We start from the raw sequence: 27335 nt of genomic DNA, 5'->3' as shown, positions 1-27335 counted from the left end.
GCATCTTGACCTGCTTGACCTGACCTTAGACAATCTCTCTCCTTCTCTCAATAGCAAGATGACCGACCTCCTTTGACCTCTTTGCTCTCCAAACCGGCAGTTCCTACTGTCGCCTCTTCCACAGACATGCTCCACAGCAAACTCTCTCAGCTCCGGGAGTCACGGGAGCAGCACCAGCATTCAGACCTGGATTCTAACCAGACTCACTCTTCAGGAACTGTGACCTCCTCCTCCTCCACAGCTAACATAGACGACTTGAAAAAAAGACTGGAGAGAATAAAGAGCAGTCGCAAATGAAGCTGCCCCACTCCCCTGGCACCCTGCAGCTTTAGTTTACTAAACTAGAAGTCCTCATAGTTTAAAATGGCCTCAGCAGGCCTAGTGTATACAAACTGGTTGTATGTATCATGCCGTGGAGCTGGGGGGAGGAGTCGTTGTGGCACAAGTATTTGTACATACTCTGCTTCTCTCTGTCAGCGTCCTGCTGCTCTAGAAGACTGTCCGTGGATGAGTTTAGTGTACAGACTTGTAAACAGCTGCCCCCTCTCTGCTCAGTCTAGTTCCCAGATCCTTTTCTTTTTAATTGCTCATTTGTAAAATTGTCCTAATCTTTCCTAGCTTTTTAATAGTTAATATTAGAAACTCTTTAATAGTTTTCCTTTCAGTTTGTGAGCTCTTCTCTGTCGCCCTGAAGGGTCACTGTATTCTGTATGAATGCATGGCATGATACAACTAATTTAAGAGTCTTTTATAAATAAAGTTTGCATTAACTATACCTGACTCCCAAGATGCTCCATATCATGGAGTGTTGGGCAGCAATTTTTTAACTTTTGGTACCAGCTGGGTATTCAGCCAGTTAGAGAAAGGTTAATTACTGCTTACAGAGCTTCCCTTTTTCTTGGCTCACAGACTTGGAGCTGTCTTTTATTCCTTTGGAATGGAAGGAACTCTCCTTTCCTGCTCTCCACAAACAGCTCCTAGGGAGCAGAAAAATCTCATCCTTCCTTGTTTTGAGATTTTGGTCATGATTTCCCTCCAATTATCACCAGTCGTTTCAAGAAGCTCTTGGGCATCCTACCACTTTGCTGACCAAAGGCACACAAGATTGCGCCCAGAGATTGGCTGGGCTTCAGTGGTTCTCACACTACAACTAGATTTGTGTTCATTTGACTAATGGAGTTTGGGAAATCTTAGTGGTTTGCTGCTTGGTTGTATGAGTCTCTTTTGGTCCAGGCTAACAGTTGCTTCACATTCAGTCAGAGTAAGGATGAGAAAGTGAGCTGAGTATTCACCTCTGGAATAAATTCCACAGGACCTCCCTCCACAGTCAGAAAAACTCTTCAGGATGAAAAGGTTCTGGATTCAGGAGGAGATTTTGGGCAGTTATAAAGTTCAAAGGAACTTTCCTGTTGTAGCCCACCTTCAATTCAATTGATGTCCAAGAAATGAAAGATTGATGGAAGATTAATCCTGTAAAGGTTCCAGTCATCGTTTTCAGGTGGCCCCGGAGCCTCCTGAAATTAAACTTGTCTCTCCTTTATAGTGGGAACATGGGAGTGGGTATTTGTTCACTGAAGGGATGATGGAGGCGTTTGCTGCTACAGTGGAAAGACATATTTAGAAAGAATGGCTACAAAGGCTGGGCCTGGTGGCTCACTCATACAACCGTAGCATTTTGGGAGGCTAAGGTGGGTGAATCACTTGAGCCCAGGAGTTCAAGACCAACATGGGCAACATGGCTCTACCAAAAAAATACAAAAATTAGCTGGGTGTAGTGGCTCAAGCCTGTAGTCCCAGCTACTTGGGAGGCTGAGGTGGGAGGATCACCTGAGCCCAGGAGGTCAAGGCTGCAGTGAGCCATGATCACTCCACTGCACTCCAGCCTGGGCAACAGAGCAAGACCTTGTCTCAAAAAAGAGGAGGGAAACAAAAGAAGAGGAAAAAAAAGAGTGGCTATACTCCTGTCTGGAATTAGCACAGCTGACTGGAAAAACCCAAGTCCCTAGAGCTTACAACACTGACCGCTATGTTGGAAGAAAACAGACTTATGAGAATGTGTGTTCTTGTTTAAAAAGCAGGTCCTGCATGTCACAGGTAATTCTGAATCCCTTCCCCCTTGATCGAGTTGATGCCCTGGGCTGCCAAATCCTGCAAGCTCACTGCCTTTCAGTCAACCAGAACCAAAGAATGAGGCCAAGGAACTCTGTCCTGTTTGTTTTCTGATGTGTTGAAAAATGAGAAAAAAAAAAAAAAACGTTATGAGGAGGGTGCTAAAGATCCCTATCTCAGGTCCCTTCCTGCGGAAAACCACGTTAGAAGATCCTAGGCCAGGTACTGTAGCCACAGGGTTTCCCTGCTCCACTCCACTATCCTGTGCCTGAGGCAGACGTTGATCTTCATTCTTTCCCTGAGCTCATGGATGAGACTTCTCAAGACGGAGCCATGCTCCATCCCACACCTGTGACCTCTGCCAACAGTAACCGTGAAGAATGTGCTCTGAAAGGGTATCTTTGAAGTTCTATGATTCTTTTTTTTGCAAGGGACTCTTGCTGTGTCGCTCAGGCTGGATGGCATGCAGTGGCATGCCTCTCTCCTCACTACAACCTCTGCCTCCTGAGTTCAACCAATTCTCCTGCCTCAGCCTCCCAAGCAGCTGAGAAGCTGGGATTACAGGTGCCCACCACCACACCCGGCTAGTTTTTGTATTTTTAGTAGAGACGGGATTTTACCATGTTGGCCAGGCTGGTCTCCAACTCCTGACCTCAGGTGATCCACCAGCCTCAGCCTCCCAAAGTGATGGGATTACAGGCGTGAGCCACCATGCCCAGCCCATGACTCTTATAACTTAGAGGTCCCATTTCTTGGAAAAATAAATTGTTCCAGCTGGGAACTGCTGTGTGAGGAAACATTCCAGGAAGCAACTACCCCACTGATGGGCTATTTCCAGGGCCCAAGAGAGGGACGAGGTAAGCGGCAGAGGAACTTTGAACAGGCCCAATGCCCGGTCCAGTTCCCAGGCAATAGTGAGAATACGAGTGGTAGTGATTCACAGCTTACTAGGCACTAGGCATTGTGCTAAGGCACCATGTAAGTTCTTTCATTTAATCCTCATAACCGTATGAGGTAAGTAATGTCGTTATATACACCTTTTAATATACAGGTGGCCTTCCAGATCTGTGGGTTTTGCATCTGCAGATTCAACCAACTGCAGATTGAAAATATTTTTGGGGAAAGAAAACAATAAAAATAATACAAATTTTAAAATAATACAGTATAACTACTTACATAGTATTTACGTTCTATTGGGTGTAAGTCATCTAGAGATGATTTGAAGTATATGGGAAGGCCGGGCAGGGTGGCTCATGTCTGTAATCCCAACACTTTGGGAGGCCCCGATGGGTGGATAACCTGAGGTCAGGAGTTTGAGACCAGCCTGACCAACACGGTGAAACCCCATCTCTACTAAAAATACAAAAACTAGCCAGGCGTGGTGGCGGGCACCTGTAATCCCAGCTACTCGGGAGGCTGAGGCAGGAGAATCACTTGAACCTAAGAGGCGGAGATTGCAGTGAGCCGAGATCGCACCATTGCACTCCAGCCTGGGCAACGAGCAAAATTCCAACTCAAAAAGATAAAAATAAATTTTAAAAATGAAGTATATGGGAGGATGTGCATAGGTTATATGTAAACTGTGCCATTTTATATAAGAGATTTGAGCATCTATGGATTTTGGTATGCATGGTTGGTTCTGGAATCAATCCCCCATGGATACCACAGGATGACTGCATAAAGAAACAGGGTCAGGGAGGTCAGGTGGCTTGACCATGATTTTCCCTCTTAATGTTGGAACCAGAATATGAGCCCAGGAACTCTGATGGTGGGGACTATGCTCCTAACTACTGTATCCCACAATACTGTCAAAGGAAGTTTGGTTTTGTTTTGTTTTGTTTTTGAGGTGGAGTTTTGCTCTCACCCAGCATAGATCTGATTTTTATTTTTATTTATCTATTTATTGAGATGGAGTCTCACTCTGTCACCAGGCTGGAGTACAGCAGCGCGATCTTGGCTCACTGCAACCTCCGCCTCCCGGGTTCAAGCGATTCTCCTGCCTCAGCCTCCTGAGTAGCTGGGATTACAGGCATGCGCCACCACACCCAGCTAATTTGTTTTATTTTTAGTAGAGCTGGGGTTTCACCATGTTGGCCAGGATGGTCTTGATTTCTTGACCTCATGATCTGTCTGCCTCAAGCTCCCAAAGTGCTGGGATTACAGGTGTGAGCCACCGTGTCCAGCCAGAACTGATTTTTTTTTTCTTCTTCTTTTTGAGACAGAGTCGCTCTGTCGCCCAGGCTGGAGTGCAGTGGTGCAATCTTGTCTCACTGCAAGCTCCACCTCCCAGGTTTATGCCATTCTCCTGCCTCAGCCTCCCAAGTAGCTGGGACTACGGGCGTCCACCACCACGCCCGGCTAATTTTTTGTATTTTGGTAGAGACAGGGTTTCACCGTGTTCACCAGGATGGTCTCGATCTCCTGACCTTGTGATCCATCCACCTCAGCCTCCCAAAGTGCTGGGATTACAGGCTTGAGCCACCGTGCCCAGCCCTGATTTTTATAAACAGGGTTTCACTGTCACCCAGGCTGCAGTGCAGGTGTAGTGACATGATCATGGCTCACTGCAGCCTCAACCTCCTGGGCTCAAGTGATCCTCCCAAGTAACCTTGACTACAGGCACATGCCACCACGCCTAGCTAATTTTATTTTTTGGGGTCTCACCACATTGCCCAGACTGATCTCGCATTCCTAGCCTCAACCTTAGTCTCCTAAATTGCTGAGATTACAGGTGTGAGCCACCATGCCCTACCTGATCTGATATCATTTTAATGATACAAGGGAAGATGTAGGGAGTTAACTAAAAAAGCACCGTCCTCACTCAGTATTTTCTATATTTGAAGTCCTACTTTGACCTTTCTTAGCCATGTGACTTTGGACAAGGTACTTCTCCAAATCTCAGTTTACTCACCTACCTCTTGTGAGGATTAAATGAGATAATCCATTAAAACCCAGAGGGTGGAACATCTTTAATGCCTGTAAATTCAACCTGCCATCTTTCCTCTCACCTGGCCCTGCTCTGAAGATAGATAGTGGATTCTTTTGGGACAGGGTCTCACTCTGTCACCCAGGCTGGGGTGCAGCGGCTCACTGCAGCCTCCACCTCCTGGGCTCAAGTGATCCTCCCACCTCAGCCTCCCGATTGCTCGGACTACCAGCGTGCACCAGGTGGTGGATTCTTAAGTCTTCTTTATCCAGTAGTATTACTGGCTCTTCCTGAGCCCAGAGAGCTGCCCATGAATAGCACTGGGAGCATTGAGGCTCGTTGAGAGTCACTTTTATTGGGAACCATAGTTTTAGAAACACAAAAATAATTCTTGCACGGGATTGGTTCCAGGAGCCCAGAATATGAGTGGCCCCCTACTCTCCAAACTGATCAATGACCTTCTGTATCCACTTCTTCAGGCGGAACACGTGTGTGTAGAAGCCATATTTCCCATCCCGGTCACAGCCTTCACCCCATGAGACGATGCCCATTTGATACCAGCGGTTGTTAAAGGGGCTCTGAAGAAGAAAGATGAGGTTTCCAATAGAATCAAGTTCAAGGTCACATCAGTATTCCCCTGCCAGGCAACTGTTTCTAGAGAGTTTCTCCCCACCCCCAGAAGATGTGTTCACCAGGCCCTGGGCTTTAGAGCAGCTTACCTTCATGACAAAGGGTCCCCCACTGTCACCTTCACAGGCATCCCCTCGTTTCCCTTCATCAGGCTTGTAACCTTGAGAGAGAACAGCCGTCTGTGCTCAGGAGCATAGCTCATAGCCCAGCCACGCCCCTTCACGAGACACAGCTGGTGAGAGTCCACTTACCCCTCCAGTCATTCTTGCTGTCCCCACTTCCTCACCCTACACATCCAATCCTAGCAAATCTTGTCGGCTCTACCTTCAGCATAGACCCCAAACCCAACCCCTTCTCACCACTTCTAGCTTGAGCTCCTGAACCACTAGTTTCCTTCATTCTTTGCCCACCTACAGTCTATTCTCCACCCAACAGGCAGAATAATGCTTTTAAAAAGTTGGACCAGGCCAGGGGAGGTGGCTCATGCCCAAGCCGGGTGGATCACTTGAGCTCAGCAGTTCAAGACCAGCCTGGGCAATATGGCAAAACCCTCTCTCTACAAAAAATTAGCTGGGCATGGTGGCACATGCCTGGAGTCCCAGCTACTCGGGAGGCTAAGAGAGGAGGATCACTTGCGCCTGGGAGCTTAAGGCTGCAGTGAGCCGTGATGATGTCACCACACTCCAGCCTGGGCGACAGAGTGAGACCCTGTCTCGAAAAAATTAATGATAAAAGACCAAGAAAAAAATTTAAATTAATTAAAAAATTAAAAAGTTAGACCTACAAGTCTGATGAGGATAATAATGATAGTTGCTTTTATCCAAATCTCCCCATGTATCCTCTACAAACAATACAGAACAACACTAACAACAGTAAAACCTACACAAAAAAACCACACCTTCACTAGGTGCTGTGGCTCACACCTGTAATCTCAGCACTTTGGGAGGCCAAGGCAGGCGGATCATGAAGTCAGGAGTTTAAGACCAGCCTGGCCAACGTGGTGAAACTCTGTCTCTACTAAAAATACAAAAATTAGCCAGACATGTTGGTGTGCGCCTATAATCCCAGCTACTCAGGAGACTGACGTAGAATTGCTTGAACCTGGGAGGTGGAGGTGGAGGTTGCAGTGAGCCGAGATTGCACCACTGCACTACAGCCTGAGCAACAGAACAAGACTCCGTCTCGAAAAAAAAAAATTAGCCGGACATGGTGGCATGTACCTCTGATCCTAGCTACGTGGGAGGCTGAAGCAAGAAGAGGATTGCTTGAGCCCAGGAGTTCAAGGCTGCAGTGAGCTATGACTGTGCCACTGCACTCCAGCCTGGGCAACAGAGCAAGACCCTATCTGAAAAAAAAAAAAAGCTAGCAAGAGAACAGCAAAGTAAACCAGACAAAAACGTAAGCAAACTTTTTAAGAGAAAAAAGCAGAAATTAATGAACCACAATAGAAAAATAATAGGCCTGGCCGGGCACGGTGGCTCACACCCGTAATACCAGCACTTTGGGAGGCTGAGGCAGGCGGATCACAAGGTCAGGAGATCGAGACCATCCTGGCGAACGCGGTGAAACCCTGTCTCTACTAAAAATACAAAAAATTAGCTGGGCGTGGCAGTGTACACCTGTAGTCCCAGCTACTCGGGAGGCTGAGGCAGGAGGATGGTGTGAACCCGGGAGGTGGAGCTTTCAGTGAGCCGAGATCGCACCACTGCACTCCAGCCTGGGTGACAGAGCAAGACTCTGTCTCAAAAAAAAAAAAAAAAAAAAAAAAGGCCAGGCACGGTGGCTCACACCTGTAATCCCAGCACTTTGGGAGGCTGAGGCAGTCGGATCACGAGGTCAGGAGTTCGAGACCAGCCTGGCTAACATGGTGAAACCCTGTCTCTACTAAAAATATAAAAAAATTAGCCGGGCATGGTGGCGTGCACCTGTAACCCCAGCTACTGGGGAGGCTGAGGCAGGAGAATCACTTGAACCCAGGAGGTGGAGGTTGCAGTGAGCTGAGATCACGCCACTGCACTCCAGCCTGGGCGACAGAGTGAGACTCCATCTCAAAAAAAAGAAAAATAATAGGCCTAATAATTTCATAAATCAAATCCCTAGATATTTGTTTTGAGAAAACCGGCAAGCCATTAACTAATTTACTCAAGAAAAATAAGATATTACAAATACATAAAATAAGATACCAAGAGAAAAAATTATAAGAGAATACATTGCAGCAGTCAAGAAAGATACAATAATAGACTTGAGCAAATAGGAAGACGTTTCTTATCCTTGGATAAAATGACTCAACATCAAAAATATGTCCATTCTCCCAGTTAATTTATTGAAGTGTCATAATCCCAATAAAAATACCACCAAGCTTTTTTATAGACCTAGACATGTTGACACTAAAGTTCATATGGAAAAACAAACATGCAAGAATTGCCAGGAAACCACTGGAAAGAAAAACTAAAAGAGAACATTAGCCTTCCCAGCTATGTACGCTAAAGCCTCTATCATTAACACAATGTGACGCTGTGCACAGACAGACAACAGACCAGGAAAGCCGAGTCGAACGTCCAGAAACATACTCATCCTTAAGCATACTCTATCCATAGAAATCTAGAATGTGGGGCTGGGCACCGTGGCTCATGCTGGTAATCCCAACACTTTGGGAGGCCAAGGCAGGAGGATCACTTGAGCCCAGGAGTTCGAGACCAGCCCAGGTAACATAGCAAGACCCTGTCTCTACAAATCAAATCAAATTAGCTGGATGCAGGAAAAAATAAAACTAAAAAATAAAACCTAGGTCAGGTATGGTGGCTCACGTCTGTAATCCCAGCAGTTTGGGAGGCCAAGGCGGGAGACTTGCTCGAGCCCAGCCAGGAGTTTGAAATCAGCCTGGGCAGCACAGGGAGACTTGTCTATATTTCAAATAAATAAATGAAAATAAGATACAATCTAGAATGTGATAAAGGTGAAATCTCAAATCACTAGTTCAAAGATTGATTGATTGATTGATTTTGAGATAGAGTCTTGCTCTGTTGCCAGGCTGGAGTGCAGTGGCGCCATCTCGGCTCACTGCAACCTCCTCCTCCCAGGTTCAAGTGATTCCCCTGCCTCAGCCTCCCAAGTAGCTGGGATTACAGGCGCACGCCACCATGCCAGGCTAATTTTTTGTATTTTAGTAGAGATGGGGTTTCACCATGTCGGCCAGGCTTGTCTCAAACTCCTGATCCTGTGATCCACCCACCTCGGCCTCCCAAAGTGCTGGGATTACAGGTGTGAGCCACCGCACCTGGCGAAACGGAGTTTTTATTCTTGTTGCCCAGGCTGGAGTGCAATGGAGGGATCTCAGCTCACTGCAACCTCCGTCTCCCGGGTTCAAGCGATTCTCCTGCCTCAGCCTCCCGAGTAGCTGGGATTACAGACATGTGCCTCCATGTCTGGCTAATTTTGTATTTTTAGCAGAGACGGGGTTTTTCCATGTTGGTCAGGCTGGTCTTGAACTCCTGACCTCAGGTGATCCACTCGCCTCAGCCTCCCAAAGTGCTAGGATTACAGGCGTGAGCCACCGCGCCCAGCCGATTTTTTTTTTTTTAATAGAAACAGGGTCTCACTACTCTGTTGCCCAGGCTGGAGTGCAATGGTGCGGTCATAGCTCACTGCAGTATTGAACTCCTAGGCTCAAGCAATCCTCCTAACTCAGCCTCTCAAGTAGCTGAGACTACAAGGCACATGCCACCATGCCCAGCTAATTTTTAAAATATTTTCTTTTTCCTTTTTTTTTTGACATGGAGTCTTGCTCTGTCGCCAGGCTGGAGTTCAATGGCGTGATCTCAGCTCACTGCAACCTCCACCTCCTGGGTTCAAGTGATTCCCCTGCCTCAGCCTCCTGAGTAGCTGGTACTACAGGCGTGCGCCACCACACCCAGCTAATTTTTTGTATTTTAGTAGAGACGAGGGTTTCACCATGTTAGCCAGGATGGTCTCTATCTCCTGACCTCATGATCCACCTGCCTCAGCCTCCCAAAGTGCTGGGATTACAGGCGTGAGCCACCACACCTGACCAATATTTTCTTGTAGAGACAGGGTCTTGCTATGTTGTCCGGGCTGGTTTTGAATTCCTGGCCTCAAGCAATCCTGCCTCAGCCTTCCAAACTGCTGGGATTACAGGTGTGAGCTACCGCGCTTGGCCAATAATTTTTAATAAACGGTTTAGAGACAGCTGGTTAGCCATTTGGAAAATGATAAATTCGATCTATGCCTCACATCAGATACAAAAATAAACTCCATATGAGTCAGGAATCTAAGTGCAGAAAAATGAAATCAGGTACTAGAAGAAAACATGAGTGAATTCCTCAATGACCTAGCTATCAGGAAAGGCTTTTCTGTTGTTGTTTTTTGTTGTTTTGTTTTTGAGACAGAGTCTTGCTCTGTCACCCAGGCTGGAGTGCAGCGGCACGATCTCTGCTCACTGCAACCTCCGCCTCCCAGGTTCAAGCAATTCTCCAGCCTCAGTCTCCTGAGTAGCTGGGACTACAGGCATCAGCCACCACACCCAGCTAATTTTTGTATTTTTAGTAGAGACAGGGTTTCACCATGTTGGCCAGGCTGGTCTTGAACTTCTGACCTCAGGTGATCCCCCACCTCAGCCTCTCAGAGTGCTGGGATTACAGGTGTAAGACACCACACCTGGCCAGGAAAAGTTTATCTCTGATTCAAAATCCAGATTTAATAAAATAAATGATTGATAAATTTGACTACCTAGTAATTTTTTAAACTGCATGGCCAGAAAAATTATACATGAGGTTAAAAAAACTGACAAACTAGGAGAAAACATTTGCAATGTATATCACAAATAAAGGCCTAATATAAATACGAAGAACTCACAAAAATTGATAAGAAAGGGACCAAAAAATGGGCAAAAAACCATGAAGAGACAATTCACAAAAAAATTATATAATACAAATACTAGCCAGGCACGCACCTGTGGTCCCAGCTACTCGGGAGGCTGAGGCAGGAGAATCACTTGAACCAGGGAAGTGGAGGCTGCAGTGAGCCAAGATTGCACCATTGCACTCCAGCCTGGGTGACAAAGCAAGACTCTGTCTCAAAAAAAAAATTATATAAAAATGGTCCTTAGGCCAGGCGTGGTGGCTCATGCCTGTAATCTCAGCACTTTGGGAGGCCGAGGCGGGAGGATCACAAGGTAAGGAGTTCGAGACCAGCCTGGCCAATCTGGTAAAACCCTGTCTCTACTAAAAATACAAAAATTAGCTGGGCATGGTGGCTCGCGCCTGGAGTCCCAGCTGCTCAGGAGGCTGAAGCAGGAGAATCGCTTGAACCCAGAAGGCGGAAGTTGCAGTGAGCCAAAATTGTGCCATTGCACTCCAACCTAGGTGACAGAGGGAGACTCCATCTCAAAAAAAAAAAAAAAAAGGTCCTTAATCATATGATACGATGTTCAACGTCATTTTCAATTTGAAAGATGTCCGTTAAAACAATTTCGAGATACTATTTCTCACCTCTCAGATGGGTAAAAATTTAAAACTGTGACATTCTTTTGGCAAGGTTGTGGGGAAACAGGCATTCTCATACACTGTGATGGAAATGCAAACTGGTACAACCCTTATGGAAAGAAATTTAAAAATCTCTAAAAAATGACATACATGTTTGCCTTTTGACCTAACAACACCACTTCTAAAAATTTACTAGGAGAGGCCAGGCATGGTGGCTCACACCTGTAATCCTAGCACTTTGGGAGGCTGAGTTGGATGGATCACTTGAGCTCAGAGTTCAAGACCTGTCTGGGCAACACAGTGAGACCCAGTCTCTACAAAAAATACAAAAATTAGCTGGGCATGGTGGTGTGTGCCTGTAGCCCTGGCTACTCGGGAGGCTAAAGTGGGAGGCTGGCTTGAGTCCAGGAGGCAGAGGTTGCAGTGGGCTGAGCCCAGCCATAGGATTGGTTTTAATAGTGTTATGGATGGAAGATTTTGAAACTATATTCTAGTATTGTTCAAATAGGCAAATGCATTACAGATAATGAGGGTCAGGTTTCTCACTGTCAACAGAGAGAGTTACAAATATGGAAAAGGAAAAGCTAAAATTAATCCTGTGGTGTTAGAATGGAATTGGAGGTTTCAGTAGGAACTCATGGTTTTTTATATAGATGATAGAGATATTGGTATATGCATCATATAATTTTTTTCTGGTTCTGTCCACTAAGAGAGCCTAGAAGTAATGACATCCCACTAGCAATGTGCACACGCCAGCACCCAGATCTCAGTTCTAAATTCCACTCTTGACTACAAGAGTTCCCTGGAGAAATGGCTGGTTCCAACACTACAGTAAGGAAAGTAGGATTAACCTGAATCATTTTGCTGTGCCAGAAAGAAAGAAAGTACTCAAAGAATGACAGAACATCTCCCCAAGTCACAGAAGCCAGCTTGAAGGGACTTCCACAGGCCAAACTTGGGATCATCTGAGCATCAGAAAAAATAACAGTAGTAACAAAGTATGGCCTGGCACGGTAGAGCTCACGCCTATAATCCCAGAACCTTGGAAGGCTGAGGCGGGCGGATCACCTGAGGTCAGGAGTTCGAGACCAGCCTGGCCAACATGGTGAAACCCTGTCTCTACTAAAAATACAAAAAAATTAGCCAGGCGTGGTGGCACATGCCTGTAATCCCAGCTACTCAGGAGGCTGAGGCAGGAGAATTGCTTGAACCTGGGAGGCGGACGTTGCAGTGAGCCGAGATCACGCCATTGTACTCCATCCAGCCTGGGCAACATGGGCGAAACTCCATCTCAAAAAAAAAGAAAAAAAAAGGTGAACCCTTAGAATAAAGTAAGGATCCTTAAGTCCACACTGATAGAATGAAAGGAAGGAAAGCAATAAAGTAACTAACAAATGTAGAAGGAATCACAGAATTAGATAAGTGCCATTTGGTAGTCACCGGAGAAGGTTTTGATGCAAACAGAATACAAAATATCAAAGTAGGCCAGGCGTATTGGCTCACACCTGTAATCCCAGCACTTTGGGAGGCTGAGGCAGACGGATCACAAGCTCAGGAGTTCGAGACCATCCTGGCCAACATGGTGAAACCCCATCTCTACTAAAAATACAAAAATTAGCTGGGTGTGGTGGCACATGCCTGTAATCCCTGCTACTTGGGAGGCTGAGGCAGGAGAATCACTTGAACCCGGGGGATGGAGGTTGCAGTGAGCCGAGATCTCACCACTCACTCCAGCCCGGGCGATAGAGGGAGACTCCATCACACACACACACAAAAAAACATCAAAGTATCTCTTTACCAGATTCTTATTAATTACAAAGGGAAAAACAGAAGTCACAGCAAGAAACTTGGCAGACATTGCCTTCCTCAAGAGGTCAGAGTTAGACTCACCACATATGAGACAAATTGTTCTCATGTGCCAGTTAACAGGATGCACCAAGAAGGACATGGCACCACTGAGCCCGAACCTGACCGTGAGGAAACCTTAGACAAACCCGGATTCAGGGCCAGTGTACAAAATAACCAGACTGCACTCATCAGACATGTCAAGGTCATAGAAGACAAAGAAAGATCCTTCATTGAATCCTGGGTGAGAAACACGCTTTTTTTTTTTTTTTCCTATAAAAGACATTAGCAAGACTAACAAAAATTTGAATAAGGTCTATAGATTAGACAATAATATTGTATCATCATTAATTTCCTGGTTTTGGGCCAGGTGCTGTGGCTCACGCCTGTAATCCCAGCACTTTGGGAAGCCGAGGTGGGTGGATTACCCGAGGTCGGGAGTTCAAGACCAGCCTGGCCAACATGGTGAAACCCCATCACTACTAAAAATACTAAAAATACAAAAAGTCAGCCGGGCGTGGTGGCAGGCACCTGTAATTCCAAGTAAGCCGAGACCGTGCCACTGCACTCTAGCCTGGGCAACAGAGCAAGATTCCATCTCAAAAAAAAAAAAAAAAAAAAAATTTCCTGGTTTTGGCCGAGTACAGTGGTTCACGCCTGTAATCCCAGCACTTTGGGAGGCCGAGGCAGGTGGATCACATGAGGTCAGGAGTTCAAGACCAGCCTGGCCAACATGGTGAAACCCTGTCTCTACTACAAATACAAAAATTAGCTAGGCATGGTAGTACATGCCTGTGATTCCATCTACTCAGGAGGCTGAGGCAGGAGAATCACTTGAACCTGGGAGGAGGAGGTTGCAGTGAGCCGAGATTGTGCCACTGCACTCAAGCCTGGGTGACAGCGAAGCTATGTCAAAAAAAAATTTCCGGGTTTTAATATTTGTATTGTGGTTGCATAAGAGAACATCCTTGGGTATTTTTTTTTTTTGGAAATACTCAAGTATTTATGGGTAAAAAGAAACCATATTCACGATTTGCTCTCAAACTATGCATATATATATATATATATACTCCCACACATCCACAGAATGGAGGACAATCTGGATGACAGTATACAGGAAATCTTTGTATTATTTTTACAACTTTTCTGTGAGTCTGAAATTACACTAAATTTTTTTATTTTTTACTTTTAAAGTCAGTCACATCATTTCTTAACCTGCCTCAAGCCCCTCAATAACTTCCCATCTCACTCAATAAAGTCCTTCCAGGCCCTAAAGGAAGTGGCTGTCCTCTGCCTGCCCCCCTCTCTCCCCTCACCCACTGCTGCCCCTCCTCAGCCCCCCAGGCCTCCCTACTGCTCCCCAGACAAGCCAAGAGTGCTCCCACCTCAGGGCCTTAGTGCCATGCCCCCAGCCTGCGGTGCTCCTCCCCTAGATATGCCTGCTCACTCCTTCCTTCCCCTCTTCCAGTCCCTGCCCAGACATCACCTTCTCAGGGAGGCCTTCTCCAACCTTCTCTGGCCACCTGATTGATTGATTGATCGATCGATCAATGGAGTCTCGCTGTGTTGCCCAGCTGGAGTGCAATGATGCCCGATCTCAGCTCACTGCAACCTCCGCCTCCCTGGCTCAAGCAATTCTCCTGCCTCAGCCTCCTGAGTAGCTGCGACTACAGGCATGCGTCACCATGACCAGCTAATTTTTGTATTTTTAGTAGAGACGGGGTTTCACCATGTTGGCCAGGCTGGTCTTGAACTCCTGACCTCAAGTGATCTGCCCACCTTGTCTGGCCACCCTATTTAGAAGCCCACTTCATCAGCCGTTCTCTCTCCCTGTGCTTCATTTTTCTTCACAGCATTGGTCAGGGATTGCTGTTTTAGATCTGTTTATGGATGTGCCCTCCTCCTAGGAAGGAAGCTCTCTGAGGGCACAGACATTGTCCGTCTGGGTCCCTGCTGTATACCCTAGAACGCTGCCTGGAACGTGATAGGCGCTCGATAAATATTTGCTGAGTGACTGAATGAATGGCATTTCCCTACCCGCAGCCTCTTGCTGCTATCTGAGCTCACTGGTGACTGATACTATGCCAAGTACATTAATATATACTACTTCATTTAACCCTCCCATAACCTTATGGGATAGAGACTTTTACCTCCATTTTACAGAGGAAGAAACTGAGCCACCAAGAGGTTAGGCAACTTGCTCAAAGTCACATGGCTTGAACCCAGGCACAACTCAGTTCTCCCAGCTTGGGCCCCACTGTTCCCTCAGCCCGCCCTGCACAGACTTGCCAGCACAGAACATGTTGTCAGTGATGCGGATCCGGGTGGAGTCCTTGCAGACCGGCCGCTCCACAATGGGCAGGTTCACCACCTGCAGGACACTGGGCTGCCCCTTACCAACGTTGGCTGTCCACGTCTCCTTCAGGTTGCCCCAGCCTGTCACCCGCCCCTTGTATCCAGCCTGGAGCAAGCTTTGGGGAAGGAAGAAGGGCCTAGTGAGAGCCAACCCCCACAGGAGCCACCTGGCCCCAACGCCATTTCTTAGAGACCAGAATCTAAAACGCCAGAGCTGGCTGGGCACAGACGTTCACGCCTGTGGTCTCGGCACTTTGGGAGGCCGAGGCGGGTGAATCACTTGAGGTCAGGGGTTCGAGACTAACCTGGCCGACACGGTGAAACCCACCAGTCTCTACTAAAAATACAAAAATTAGCCTGTAATCCCAGCTACTCAGGAGACTGAGGCAGGAGAGTCGCTTGAACCCGGGAGGTGGGGTTGCAGTGAGCCGAGATCGCACAACTGCACTCCAGCCTGGGAGACAAGAGTGGAACTCCGTCAGTAAATAAATAAATATAAATAAAAAATAAAACGCCAGTACTGAAAAGAACTTTTGGGTTCACTCCAAGAAACCGAGGCCTGGAAGAGGGAAAGAGGCTCTTGCAAGGCTACTTGGTATCAGAGCCAGGCCCAGAACTTGGCTTCTGCCCCTCAGCTAACAAGCATCTGGTGGCCCACCTGGCTGCCGTCTCCCTGTCGGGCAGACACACAGGGTGAATGTAGTCACTGAAGGCAACAGGCTTCTTCAGCTTCATCAGGGCAATGTCCCGGTCCAGGTTCTCCCGCCAGTTGTACCTGGGGTGGATGTAGATCTTTTCCAACATGGATATCTTTTCAATGTTTCGCTCGTACCTGCAGAGACCCCAAGAGAGAAATGGAGAAGCTGCAGGATCACCCAGCAAGGAGCAGGAAACTGCCTGCCCTTGGGGTCTGGGAGACAGTGTGTCCTGCAGGCCACCAGGGAGGGGATAGGGCTGGTTCCTGCCATGGCAGCCCCCTGGCTGTTTCTTCCTGGGCCTAAAGCCGTGCAGGGCTTTGGAGTCAGACAGCCTGGAGGACGGGGACAGGGGCACAGGCTGCACGCCCTAGTCCAGACAGACTCTATTTTCAGAGACTCCCACATGGGCTATATCCTAGTGGTGGAGGGACCAGGAGACAGACGGATTTCTCCCCGCAGCTCCAAGCCTCAGTCAGGACGTGACCAAATGGGCTTTCCAGCAGAGACTGCTGGGATGTTATATTCTGGGGGGTATACAGAACATCCTATGTGTCCCGGAGCCACCAGGGCCCCTCATGATCGCTTTGGAGGACTCAGACCCCTGCCAGACACCCACGGGCCACCAGTTCTGTACCTGGTGCGGGAGTGCTTGCCAATGCGCACCAGAAGGTCATTCTCGGTGAAGTTCTTGTCCCAGGGCGGGTACAGGAGGCAGTGGGCGGCGGTGAGGACCCAGCGGTCACTGATGAGGCTGGCCCCACACAGCAGCTCCTGGGGACTCTTCCGGAAAAGCATCACCTGCCTGGGAGGGGCAGCAGGAAGCATTAGGAGCTGAGGATGAGGGGGCTGCCTCTACACCAGCCCTAGAAGTAACAATCCCAGCTCTAAGAACCCAGCTGGGCAGAGCTGCCTCCGGGGCCCAGATCCAAGCTTGGGCTGGCTGCCTTTGGGGCCTGGAGCCTCCGTGTGATGCTGAGAGGCTGCCTCACACTTTTTTTTTTTTTTTTTTTTGAGACAGGGTCTCACTCTTGTCACCCAGGCTGGAGTGCAATGGTACAGTCACAGCTTACTGAAGCCTCAGCCTCCTGGGCTCAGGCGATCCTCCCGCCTCAGCCTCCTTAGTAGCTGGGACTACAGGGACATGCTGCTACACCTGGCTAATTTTTGCATTTTTAGTAGAGACGGGGTTTTACCATTTTGCGCAGGCTGGCCTCGAACTCCTGCCCTCAAGTGATCTTCCCATCTTGGCCTCCCAAAGTGCTGGGATTACAGGGGTGAGCCACTGCGCCTGACCTGCCTCCTGCTTTTTGCACCCCCTAACTAGGTCCTTCCAGTCCAGAGTTCACATAGCGTAGCACAGCTCTGGAATCAGAAGAACTGGATTCAAACCCATTAGCTGTGCACGGAGGTGAGCCACCAGCTCCGTCAGTCTCAGCTTTACCATCTGCTTAGAAGTAAAGGACCCATGGGCCGGGTGTGGTGGCTCATGCCTGTAATCCCGGCACTTTGGGAGGCTGAGGCAGGTGGATCACTTGAGGTCAGGAGTTCAAGACCAGCCTGGCCAACATGGTGAAACCCTGTCTCTACTTAAAATACAAAAATTAGCCGGGTGTGGTGGCGCATGTCTGTAAATTCAGCTACTCAGGAGGCTGAGGCAAGAGAATCGTTTGAACCCGGAAGGCAGAAGTTGCAGTGAGCTGAGATCGAGGTAGTGAGCCGAGATTGCAGCACTGCACTCCAGCCTAGGTGACAGAGCAAGACTCCATCTAAAAAACAAAAAAAAAGAAGTAAACAACCCATCTCATGTGGCTGCTGTGTGGAGTTGGTGGGATCCTGGATGCTCAGCTGTTGTCATCTGTAAAGCCCAGGCCTGCAGGCAGGGCCTGAGGGTGGGGGTCCAGCAGCACACCTGCCCCCAGGAGTGAATGGTAGCGCAGGGCTCCAGGACACACCAAGGTGACATGCCGATCTCTGCGTCCGAGCCCTCCACAATGCGCCCGTCGATGTAGGATTCCAGGAGCTCTCTTTCGGTTTTGTCCTCCAGCGACTTCTTCTCGAACAGAGGTCGCAGCCCACAGTCTGCAGAGCAAGCCAAGCAGTGAGGGGCAAGTCCTGGCCACCAGCCCTGCAGCCCCGCGTCCCCTCGGATGCCCACTACCTCACCTGCCTCTCCCGAGCCAAAGGTCCTCGGATTGAAGAAAGGCTGGTACTCACTGGTGGCGGTACGCCCTTCGATGGCCCTGTCTGGGTCCTCATCCAGCCCATCTCCTGTCTCCTCCTCCACGGCCTCCTCTGTTGGGACCCAGGCACCAGCTGGGACTGGGCTGGGCCATGCCTCACCCATCCCCTAGATCCCCCCAATTCCCCTACGGGCCTTGGAGGCCATTTGGTGCAGAGGTTAAGCGTGCATGCACAGTTGGGCTACTAGGCAATAACCTCCTGGGGCCTCAGTGTACTTATCTGTGAAATGGGCACAGGACCTTACCCCCCACCTGGTTACTGTAAGGCTGTAATGAGCGCACTCAATGAGGTAAGCGTTCGATAAGCAGAAGCGACTGTTGTTATTCCCACCAGGATTTGTCCCTGCAACTCAGGCCCCCTACCCAGGCAGCTCACCACAATAGTTGAGGTCGCAGTACCCAAAGTCGCCAGGCTTCCCGGCCACATAGCACCACACACCCTCCTCATCCCCGTCTGGGTTGCGGCAGAAGTTCTCCACCAGCTGCACGGCTGAGTTGAAGTCCTGGTGCTTGCTCAGGGCCTTGGCCTGTGCGCTGGCCCAGGCCAGGCAGGGGAGCCCATGTGTGGTCACTGCCAGGCGCCCCTGGTACTGCTGCCCCCGATCAGGGACACACTGCTCTGATGGAGGTGACAGATTCACACTGGAGCCTTCGGAGCGTGGAGTCATCGCTACAGTGACTTGATCCTGGCCTGGTGGGTGAGGGGCAAGGAGGCAGCAGAGTGAGTTAGACCACACATAGACCGGAACAGACAGGGGTGTGAACCCCGGTCTTGCTGCTTTCTGCCTGTGTGACCTCAGGTTACTTAACCTCTCTGGGCTTCTGTCCATTTGCCTTTAAAGGGGTTACTAATGCCACTCTTGCAGGTTTGTTGAGAGGATTAAACAAAATATACAGCATAAGTGTCTGGCACATAATAAACCAGAGATAGTAACCAGGTTTGGCCTCCTGGGCCATCTGTAATTAACTGGTTAGTGGCTGCCTGGAGCTGCTGGAGGAGTCATGTTTTTATAGTGGCACAGCAGGACGCTTGCTGGGATCACTAGGCTGTTCACCTGGATGGGTCAATTTCTGCAAGCCTGCAGCTTATTTATCATCAATGTGTGTGCGTGTGTATGGGGGTTGGGGAGTAAATAGTAGCTGTTTTTGTTGGGATAAACTTGCTATAAGACCAATTCCAGGGGCCAGGCGCAGTGGCTTACACCTGTAATCCCAGAACTTTGGGAGGCCGAGCTGGGCAGATCACCGGAGGTCAGGAGTTTGAGATCAGCCAGGCCAACGTGAAGAAACCCCGTCTCTACTAAAAATACAAAAATTAGCCAGGCGTGGTGGCGTGTGCCTGTAATCCCAGCTATATGAGAGGCTGAGGCAGAGAATTGCCTGAACCCAGGAGGTGGAGGTTGCAGTGAGCCAAGATTATGCCACTGCACTCCAGCCTGGGTGACAGAGTGAGACTCCATCTCAAAAAAAAAAAAAAAAAAAAGGCCGGGTGCAGTGCCTCACCCCTGTAATCTCAGCAGTTTGGGAGGCCGAGGCGGGAGGATCACAAGGTCAGGAGTTTGAGATCAGCCTGGCCAACATGGTGAAACCCCGTCTCTACTAACATAAAAAAAAATTAGCCGGGAGTGGTGGCACACGCCTGTAATCCTAGCTACTCAGGAGGCTGAAGCAGGGGAATCGCTTGAACCCAGGAGGCGGAGGTTGCAGTGAGCTGAGATAGGGCCACTGCACTCCAACAGCCTGGGCAAGGGAGTGAGACTCCGTCTTAGAAAGAAAAAAAAAAAAAGACCAACCCCAGGAATGAGCAATGGGCCCAACAGGGATGCCTAGAGAACAAACACTAACCCATGTTTGTGGACTGGTAATCAGCACAAATTCTTTACCCCTGCCTGCATCCACATCCCTTGCTCTGTGATTTTACAGGCTGAGATGTAGTTTACCTCTTGACCCTGGCCTTGAACATATACTTGCTCTGGCCAATGAAACGTGGGCAGGGCTGACTGTGCCTGTTCTGAGCCTAGGCCTTCAGGACAGAAGATGCTTTTCTGTTCATTGTTTTCTGTGTCTGTCATCAGCATAAGAAGAGTTTTCCCAGGTACCTTCTTTCAGCCTCAGCCCCAGCATGAACGCATGTGGAGCAGATCTAGGCCCAACCCTCAACGAGGAGCCAGGCTCAGCTGGACCCATTATTTGAATCAGAGCCACCCAGCCAGGGCCAACCTCCGTCAGTTGACCCTACAGACGCATTAGCGAGTGCAGCCACACCTGCCAACCCTCATGGGAAAAAGAAATGCTTATTGTGGTCTGCCTCGGGGAAGGGGTGGCTATAGCTACTTAACACACCAAGGAAATAATAATGACAGAATCCCGCAGGGCCGAACTGCACAAGGCTTGCTCTGTGATACTCAGAACAGGGTGTGTGGACTGAAATGGCTAGGGAGGGCTTCCCGGAGGGAGGAGTGCCTTGATCAGAAAGGAGGCATGTTTGGAATGAGCCACAGCCTGGACCATAAGGAAGTCAAGAGTGGGGAGGGGGAGGAGGAGGCTGGCAGATCCCCCCACTCAGATCCCCTGATTCCCTGACTTTACTGAGCAATAGGCACAGATATGATCTGAATGACTGACACCAGCTCTGAAGGTGGCCAGCATCTTTTTTTTTTTTTTTCTTTGAGACAGAGTTTTGCTCTTGTCGCCCAGGCTGAAGTACAGTGGCAGGATCTCAGCTCACTGCAAACTCCGCCTCCCGGGTTCAAGCGATTCTCGTGCCTCAGCCTCCAGAGTAGTTGGGATTACAGGCACCCACCACCACTCCTGGCAATTTTTGTATTTTTAGTAGAGACGGGGTTTTGCCATGTTGGCCCAGCTGGTCTCAAACCCCTGACCTCAGGTGATCTGCCTGCCTCAGCCTCCCAAAGTGCTGGGATTACGGGCATGAGCCACTGTGCCTGGGTAGCCAGTATTCTTGGTTCCCATCCCAGGCTGCCAGGCCCCATGAAGCCCCCGGGCCTTGGCCATGGGCCGCCCCACTGCCCCCAGCTTACCACAGACAGGGATGCTGCATTCCTGCCTCCTCACGGTGGGGTCTGTAGTGTAGCACCAGGGTCCCGTGGTGCTGCTGTCGGGGTTGCGGCAGAAATTCTCCTGTAGGTCGGCCCCGGGATGGGTAGTGGAGTTGATTCTGGAACAGGAAATTGCCCAACAGGAGGCTGTTGGGCTTGAGGTACGCTTGCTCCCTGTTCTCAGCCCATGGTGGGAAGGCCGGCCCCTCACTCACTCAGGCTTATGTGGGTAGCGACTCCTCCATAGCTGGCACTCAATGCCTGACCGGGTGATGTTCACATGCCCTCGGTAGTTCGTACCCAGACCCTCAGCACAGTTACCTGCGGAGACCCCACCCCGGTCAGCCTTGGAGCCTGGGGACTTATTTCCTCTCTCCCTGCAAAGTTCTGTCTATCCCCCGCCTCCCAGCTCATGCAGGTCCACAATCCTGAACCTGCATTCACCCAGCCCCTCTTCCTCTGCAACCAGCAGTTCTCCCATTCACTCAACAGTGGCCTCCAAATATTCGCTAAGTGCCCACCATGTGACAGGCACTGTCAGGTGCTCAGCACACATCAACCAATAGGACAGTCACAGCCCTGCCCTCATGGAGCTTCCATTCTGTGGCTTCTCTTGGCCAGCAGGATGAAAAAGTGATGAAGGTCCTTTTCAACTGGCCCTGGTCTACCTGTCCCTGCTAGCTCGGCTTCTCATGCCTCTGGGTCTTTCCACGGATTGTTTCTTCTGACTGGAATGCCCACTTGTTTGTTCATCCATGCATCCCACCAGGCCAGGCAGAACTCTGCCTCTCCTGGGAAGCCATCTCTCATTTTTCTGGCAAACCAGACACTCATTTTCCTGTGTTCTCTTGGTGCCTTGAACAGAACTTTTCTTGCAATCACTTTATTTAATTATTTATTTTTATTTATGTATTTTGAGATGAGTCTTGTTCTGTTGCCCAGACTGAAGTGCATGATCTCAGCTCACTGCAACCTCTGCCTCCCAGATTCAAGAAATTCTCCCCCATCAGCCTCCCTAGTAGCTAGGATTACAGGCGTGTGCCACCACACCCCAGCTAATTTTTGTATTTTTAGTAGAGGTGGGGGTTTCACTATGTTGGCCAGGATGGTCTCAAACCCCTGGCCTGGGCGCCCACCTCAGCTCCCAAAGTGCTAGGATTACAGGCTTGAGCCACCACACCCGGCCGCAATCATTTTAATATTTTGTATTTTTGTTCTCTTTTGAGATTTTGAATTCCTTGAAGGCAGAGACTGTATTTGATTCTCTTAAAATCCCCAGCACCTGATATAGTGCCTGGCACATAGCAGGAACTTTGTAAAATGTCTGTTGAGTACGTAATTTAACAAATGAGGCTGGGCGCAGTGGATTACACCTGTAATCCCAGCACTCTGGGAGGCTGAGGCTGGTGGATCACCTGAGGTCAGGAGTTTGTGACCAGCCTGGCCAACATGGTGAAACCCCGTCTCTACTAAAAAATACAAAAAATTAGCTGGGCATGGTAGTGTGTGCCTGTAATCCCAGCTACTCAGGAGGCTAAGGCAGGAGAATCACTTGAATCCGCTAGGCGGAAGTTGCAGCAAGCCGAGATCGCGCTGCTGCACTCCAGCCTAGGCGACAGAGTGAGACTCCATCTCAAAAAAAAAAAAAAAAAAAAATGAAAGTATGGCAGCCAGGCATGGTGGCTCACACTTATAATCCTACTCCTTTGGGAGGCTGAGATGGGAGAATTGCCTGAGCCCAGGAGTTCAAGATCAGCCTGGGCAAAAAAGGGAGACCCTGTCTCTTATAAATAAACAAACAAAGAGTTCCATTTTTGTCGTGCTAAAGGTGCCTTCAGAACACAGTGCAGGAGAGAGGGTGCTCCCTGAAGTCTCAGCAAAAGTGGTGACATTTGAAGCAGTCCTTGAAGGATAGGGAAGTGATGGTCGCTCCAGAGGAAATTGACAACATATGCAAGGCCAGGTGCTAGAAACACCTTGGCATGCTTAGGGAAGTCCTTGGTGTCAGAGCAGCTGGGGGTTTGGGTTCCTGTTTGGTTCAGTGACACCTAAAGCTAGAAGGGGAATGTGACATCATCAAAGCTCTGACTAGGTGGGGGCAGAGACTCGGGTCAGGCAAAGGAGAATGAAGCCTTAAACATGAATTCATGGCCAGGCGCGGTGGCTCACTTCTATAATCCCAGCACTTTGAGGCCGAGGTGGGTGGATCATGAGGTCAGGAGTTCAAGACCAGCCTGGCCAACATGGTGAAACCCCGTCTCTACTAAAAATACAAAAATTAGCCAGGCGTGGTGGCGAGCACCTGTAATCCCAGCTACTTGGGAGGTTGAGGCAGAGAATTGCTTGAACCCGGGAGGCGGAGTTTACAGTGAGCCAAGATCGTGCCACTGCACTCCAGCCTGGGCAACAGAGCGAGACTCTGTATCAAAAAAAAAAACATTAATTCATTAGTCCATTCATTCATTCATTCGTTCGCATGCCAGACACAGAGCCAGGTACAAAGAGACATCTTGACCCCAGGAATGGGAGCAATGTCAGATGCTGGGGACCACCTCGGCCTCCACCAGCCACACTACAAACCCACCCCTGAGCTCTTCTCCCAGGCTCCCCTCCATGTCCTGCCCCCCAAACCCGTGTCAGTTGCTCACCTTCCAGACATGCAGCAAACTTATCTCGAGGCGTCCTCGCTGTCTCACAAGCTGGAAAAGACCCAGGTGTTTACCTTTGGGATTGGGGTATGGCCAGGATGAGCTGGAGTCAGGGTGGATGGGATGTTGGTGAGAAACAGAGAGGGACGAACAGATGGGAGGGACCGAGGAAGGAGTGGGGAAGGGGTGGATGGGTGGATGGCTAGGTGCAGCAGAAGATTCTCTGGGTAGAATTCTCTCACTGGGGTCCCCAGGCCTCCCTTCCTGGGGCAAATCCTTCCCGGTGCTCACCTGTGTACTTGGCCCAGAACACATCCTGAAAAACAAGGGCTGGGAGTGAGGCTACGGCAGCTCCTGTTTTGTGTTGTTTTAGTAAATGTTATGTCTCCTCCTCACACTTTCCTTTACCCTGGTCACGCAGGGGGCAGGCTCTGGGGAGGTTTGTGGCAGAGTTTCCTACTTTTGTTTCCAAAAGGAGAAGAATATTTGAGGATAGGGGAGTTCCTCCAACACACACACCGAGACTGAAAGAGGCTGGGGGAGATGGGAGGAGAGGGGGCAGTGGGACCCTGGCAGAGCCCTACAGACAGGAAAGGCGACACAGAGCTCCAGGAACACTGAGTCTTGAGCCCGGGGGCTTGTGGTGGCCTCCCCAGAGTCCCACCCCTCAAGGGTGGTGTGGGAGTCTGCCGCTGAGGAGGCCATGTGGACACAGAGCTCCAGGGCAGGTGGATGTCTGAAGACTGTGGAGGCCTCCCCATGTCATGGAGCTGCACAGGGACACAGTCCAGGCACAGAGACCCCCAGGAAAGGCTGAGGCCGCTCCTCTTGCCAGCCCTGTGAGGAGGGGCTCAGAGTTGAAATGAGGCTGTGAGCAGCGAAGGGGCTGTGGCGTTCCTCGCTTGCTTCTCTGTGGAAGTGTCTAGAGTTGGGCCCGGTCTGAGGCCCCGGCACCGTCCGAGCAGCCCAGGCTCACCGTAGCCGTGGAGGACTCCAGAGCCTCGAAGGCCTCCTCGTAGCTGCACGTCTCCTCCACACACTCTCGCTCCAGGTTGCCCTTGCGCACCTCCTCCAGGAAGGTGTTGGCTCGCCGGACCCGCTGGAGCAGCGACCGCGCTTGCTGAGGAGCCAGGAACACTGTAAGGCGGTGGGGGGGGTCATGGGACAGCGGCCTCAGGAACAGGCAGTCTTGGCCATTCTGGGGGCATGAAGCAAGCCCACCCTCCCCTGCTGGCTTCTGAGAGAGGCTGTCTGGGCTGGTGGAAGTGCCTGGAAGGCTGCTAAATGTGGCCCCCTGTGCCCCTCCTACACTGCCCCTTGCCCCCAGCCTGTTCCCTATATTGGAAGAGAGAAGCAGCCATTCTCTTTCCAGCCCTGAGCTCCTGACTTCTTTCCTAAGCTGGCCGCCTGGGGCTGAGACCTACTTAGGGGCCAGCTCTGTGTGCTCTGTCCAGCCAGGAGACCCCGGCCCATGGGCCCACACCCCAGTCCTCCAGCCTGTTCCAGCCTGCAAGCACTCCCTTACCATGCTGGCTGTGCACAAGGCTACACAGGGCAGCCAGGGCCAGGCAGCCAGGCAGCTGCAAGCCTCGGACGTGCGCCATAGTGTGTCAGCTCCTGGGTCACTGAGGAATTGTCTGTCCTGACCCCTCTGGGTTAATGTTGAACTAACATGAAGAAATCAGCGGAGAGGGTGAGGTCAGAGGGTCAGGGCTGTGGGGACGGGTGGGTAGATAGTCCTCCTGTCCACCTCCACCATCTGGGAGGACAGGTCCTCCTGGGAGCAGGGATGGATGGTCTAGGAGGAGTCACAAAAAAGGTCACTGTCACCCCCATCTCCCACCCTCCCCCTCTGAGATTTAGCCCATTCTGGCCAGTGGGGCTATGAGACTTTCCTGGAGCTCCTTCGAATCCTAACATACAGCGGTGGTTGCTTGTCATCTCTGTGTGCCTCAGTTTCCTCATCTATACAATGGGAATAATACTTTGTTGTGAGGACTAAAGGAGATTAGGAATGGAATGTCCATGGAATATCGTAAGTTCTTAATCAGATCTGCACATATAGGCCAATGTGGGGGTTTGTATAATCATAATACACAGATATCAAAAATAGAGACAAAGATAAAAGGTGTGGCCTGTTGGAAGTTGCCCCTCGCCATGGGATGCACCAGGGATAGGAACAGCCAACATTTGCCCCAGCTTCTTAGCCACTGGAGGAGGGGCCCATTTCTCCTCCTTCCTGTCCAGGGTGCCTGGAGGTGTGTTTGTGTGTGGCAGCTGCCTGGGAGGAGTCAGGTCCAGGGACTCTTGGGCCTTTAGTCTATCTTCTGTCACCTCCCAGGACCTGCGCCTGTCCCGGAACAGGGGCTACTGAAATCCCTGGGTCTCCACTGAGGGGCCCTCCTTCTCCCTGGCTGCCTGCCCCATGCCAGGCCTAGAGAGGCTTCTGGTCCTACCCTACCCTCCGCCCTACTCCTGTCCCTCCCCCATTTCCTGTTTGCAGTACCCAAGGCAAATATTAGTCTAAGTAGAACAGAGGGACAAAGAGCAGGAACACGGGGAGGCACAAGTTCTCGCCTCGCCTCACCTGTCCTTTGGGCCTGGCTGTTTGGGGTCTGGACCAGGTCATGTGTGGGAACAGGGAGTGTTGGCAGAAAAACTGGGGACCAGGACTCCCGCAAACACTTTAATTCCTGGGAGGCCCATTTCTTATATATTTTCATATATATTTTTTTAGGCCAGGCATAGTGGCTCACACTTGTAATCCCAACACTTTGGGAGGCCGACATGGCAGGATCGCTTGAGGCCAGGAGTTTGAGACCAGCCTGGGCAACATAGCAAGACCCTCATCTCTACCAAAAAAAAATTAAAAATTAGCTGGGAATGGTGGTGCATGCCTGCAGTCTGAGCTACTGAGGAGGCTGAGGCAGGAGGATCACTTGAGCCCAGGAGTTCCAGGCTGCAGTGAGCTATGATTGCACCACTGTACTCCAGCCTGGGTAACAGAGTAAGATCCTGTTTCTTTCTTTCTTTTTTTTTTTTTTTTTTTTGAGATGGAGTCTCGCCCTGTCACCCAGGCTGGAGTGCAGTGGAACAATCTTGGCTCACTGCAATTTCCATCTCCCTGTTCAAGTGATTCTCCTGACTCAGTATCCCAAGTAGCTGGAATTACAGGCGTGTGCCACCACACCTGGCTAATTTTTGTATTTTTAGTAGAGATGGGGTTTCGCCACATTGACCAGGATGGTCTCGAACTCCTGACCTCAGGTGATCTGCCCACCTCCACCTCGGCCTCCCAAGTGCTGGGATTACAGGCGTGAGCCA

The 27335-nt window shown here is 50.0% G+C and overlaps 2 protein-coding genes across 9 annotated transcripts in view; one reads left to right on the top strand and one right to left on the bottom strand.

Annotated features, from left to right (window-relative positions):
* Positions 1-775, top strand: part of CKAP5 (cytoskeleton associated protein 5) — a 102548-nt gene extending 101773 nt beyond the window's left edge. For all 6 annotated transcript variants that reach the window (XM_001165890.7, XM_009460332.3, XM_024347088.3 and 3 more), the window contains one exon: positions 55-775. In XM_001165890.7, coding sequence (XP_001165890.1) covers positions 55-297 — 243 coding nt within the window. In that variant the 3' untranslated portion in view covers positions 298-775. The remainder of the gene's footprint in view (positions 1-54) is intronic.
* Positions 776-5371: 4596 nt separating this feature from the next.
* F2 (coagulation factor II, thrombin) lies at positions 5372-26797 on the bottom strand. 3 transcript variants are annotated; one of them, XM_001165233.6, is made up of 14 exons: positions 25537-26797; positions 24988-25148; positions 24303-24327; positions 24012-24062; positions 21579-21684; positions 21346-21482; positions 18681-18995; positions 18228-18356; positions 18017-18143; positions 16699-16866; positions 16025-16198; positions 15301-15482; positions 5755-5825; positions 5372-5613 (listed from the first exon to the last, which is right to left on the bottom strand). In XM_001165233.6, exons 1-14 carry the CDS (start codon positions 25613-25615, stop codon positions 5470-5472), a joined length of 1869 nt encoding a protein of 622 aa, XP_001165233.3. In that variant the 5' UTR covers positions 25616-26797; the 3' UTR covers positions 5372-5469. The 3 variants fall into 3 exon arrangements, 2 of the variants coding, with proteins under 2 accessions (XP_001165233.3, XP_009458606.3); XM_009460331.4 differs by lacking the exon at positions 18228-18356 and having other exon boundaries at positions 25537-25658; XR_002938469.3 differs by lacking the exon at positions 15301-15482 and having other exon boundaries at positions 5503-5613.
* Between the last annotated feature and the right edge of the window lie 538 nt (positions 26798-27335).

The sequence above is a fragment of the Pan troglodytes genome, chromosome 9, assembly GCF_028858775.2.
Source record: "Pan troglodytes isolate AG18354 chromosome 9, NHGRI_mPanTro3-v2.0_pri, whole genome shotgun sequence".
Lineage (NCBI taxonomy): Eukaryota > Metazoa > Chordata > Mammalia > Primates > Hominidae > Pan > Pan troglodytes.
Note: the sequence above shows the minus strand (reverse complement) of the source record. Positions and strands in the feature narration are given on the sequence as shown.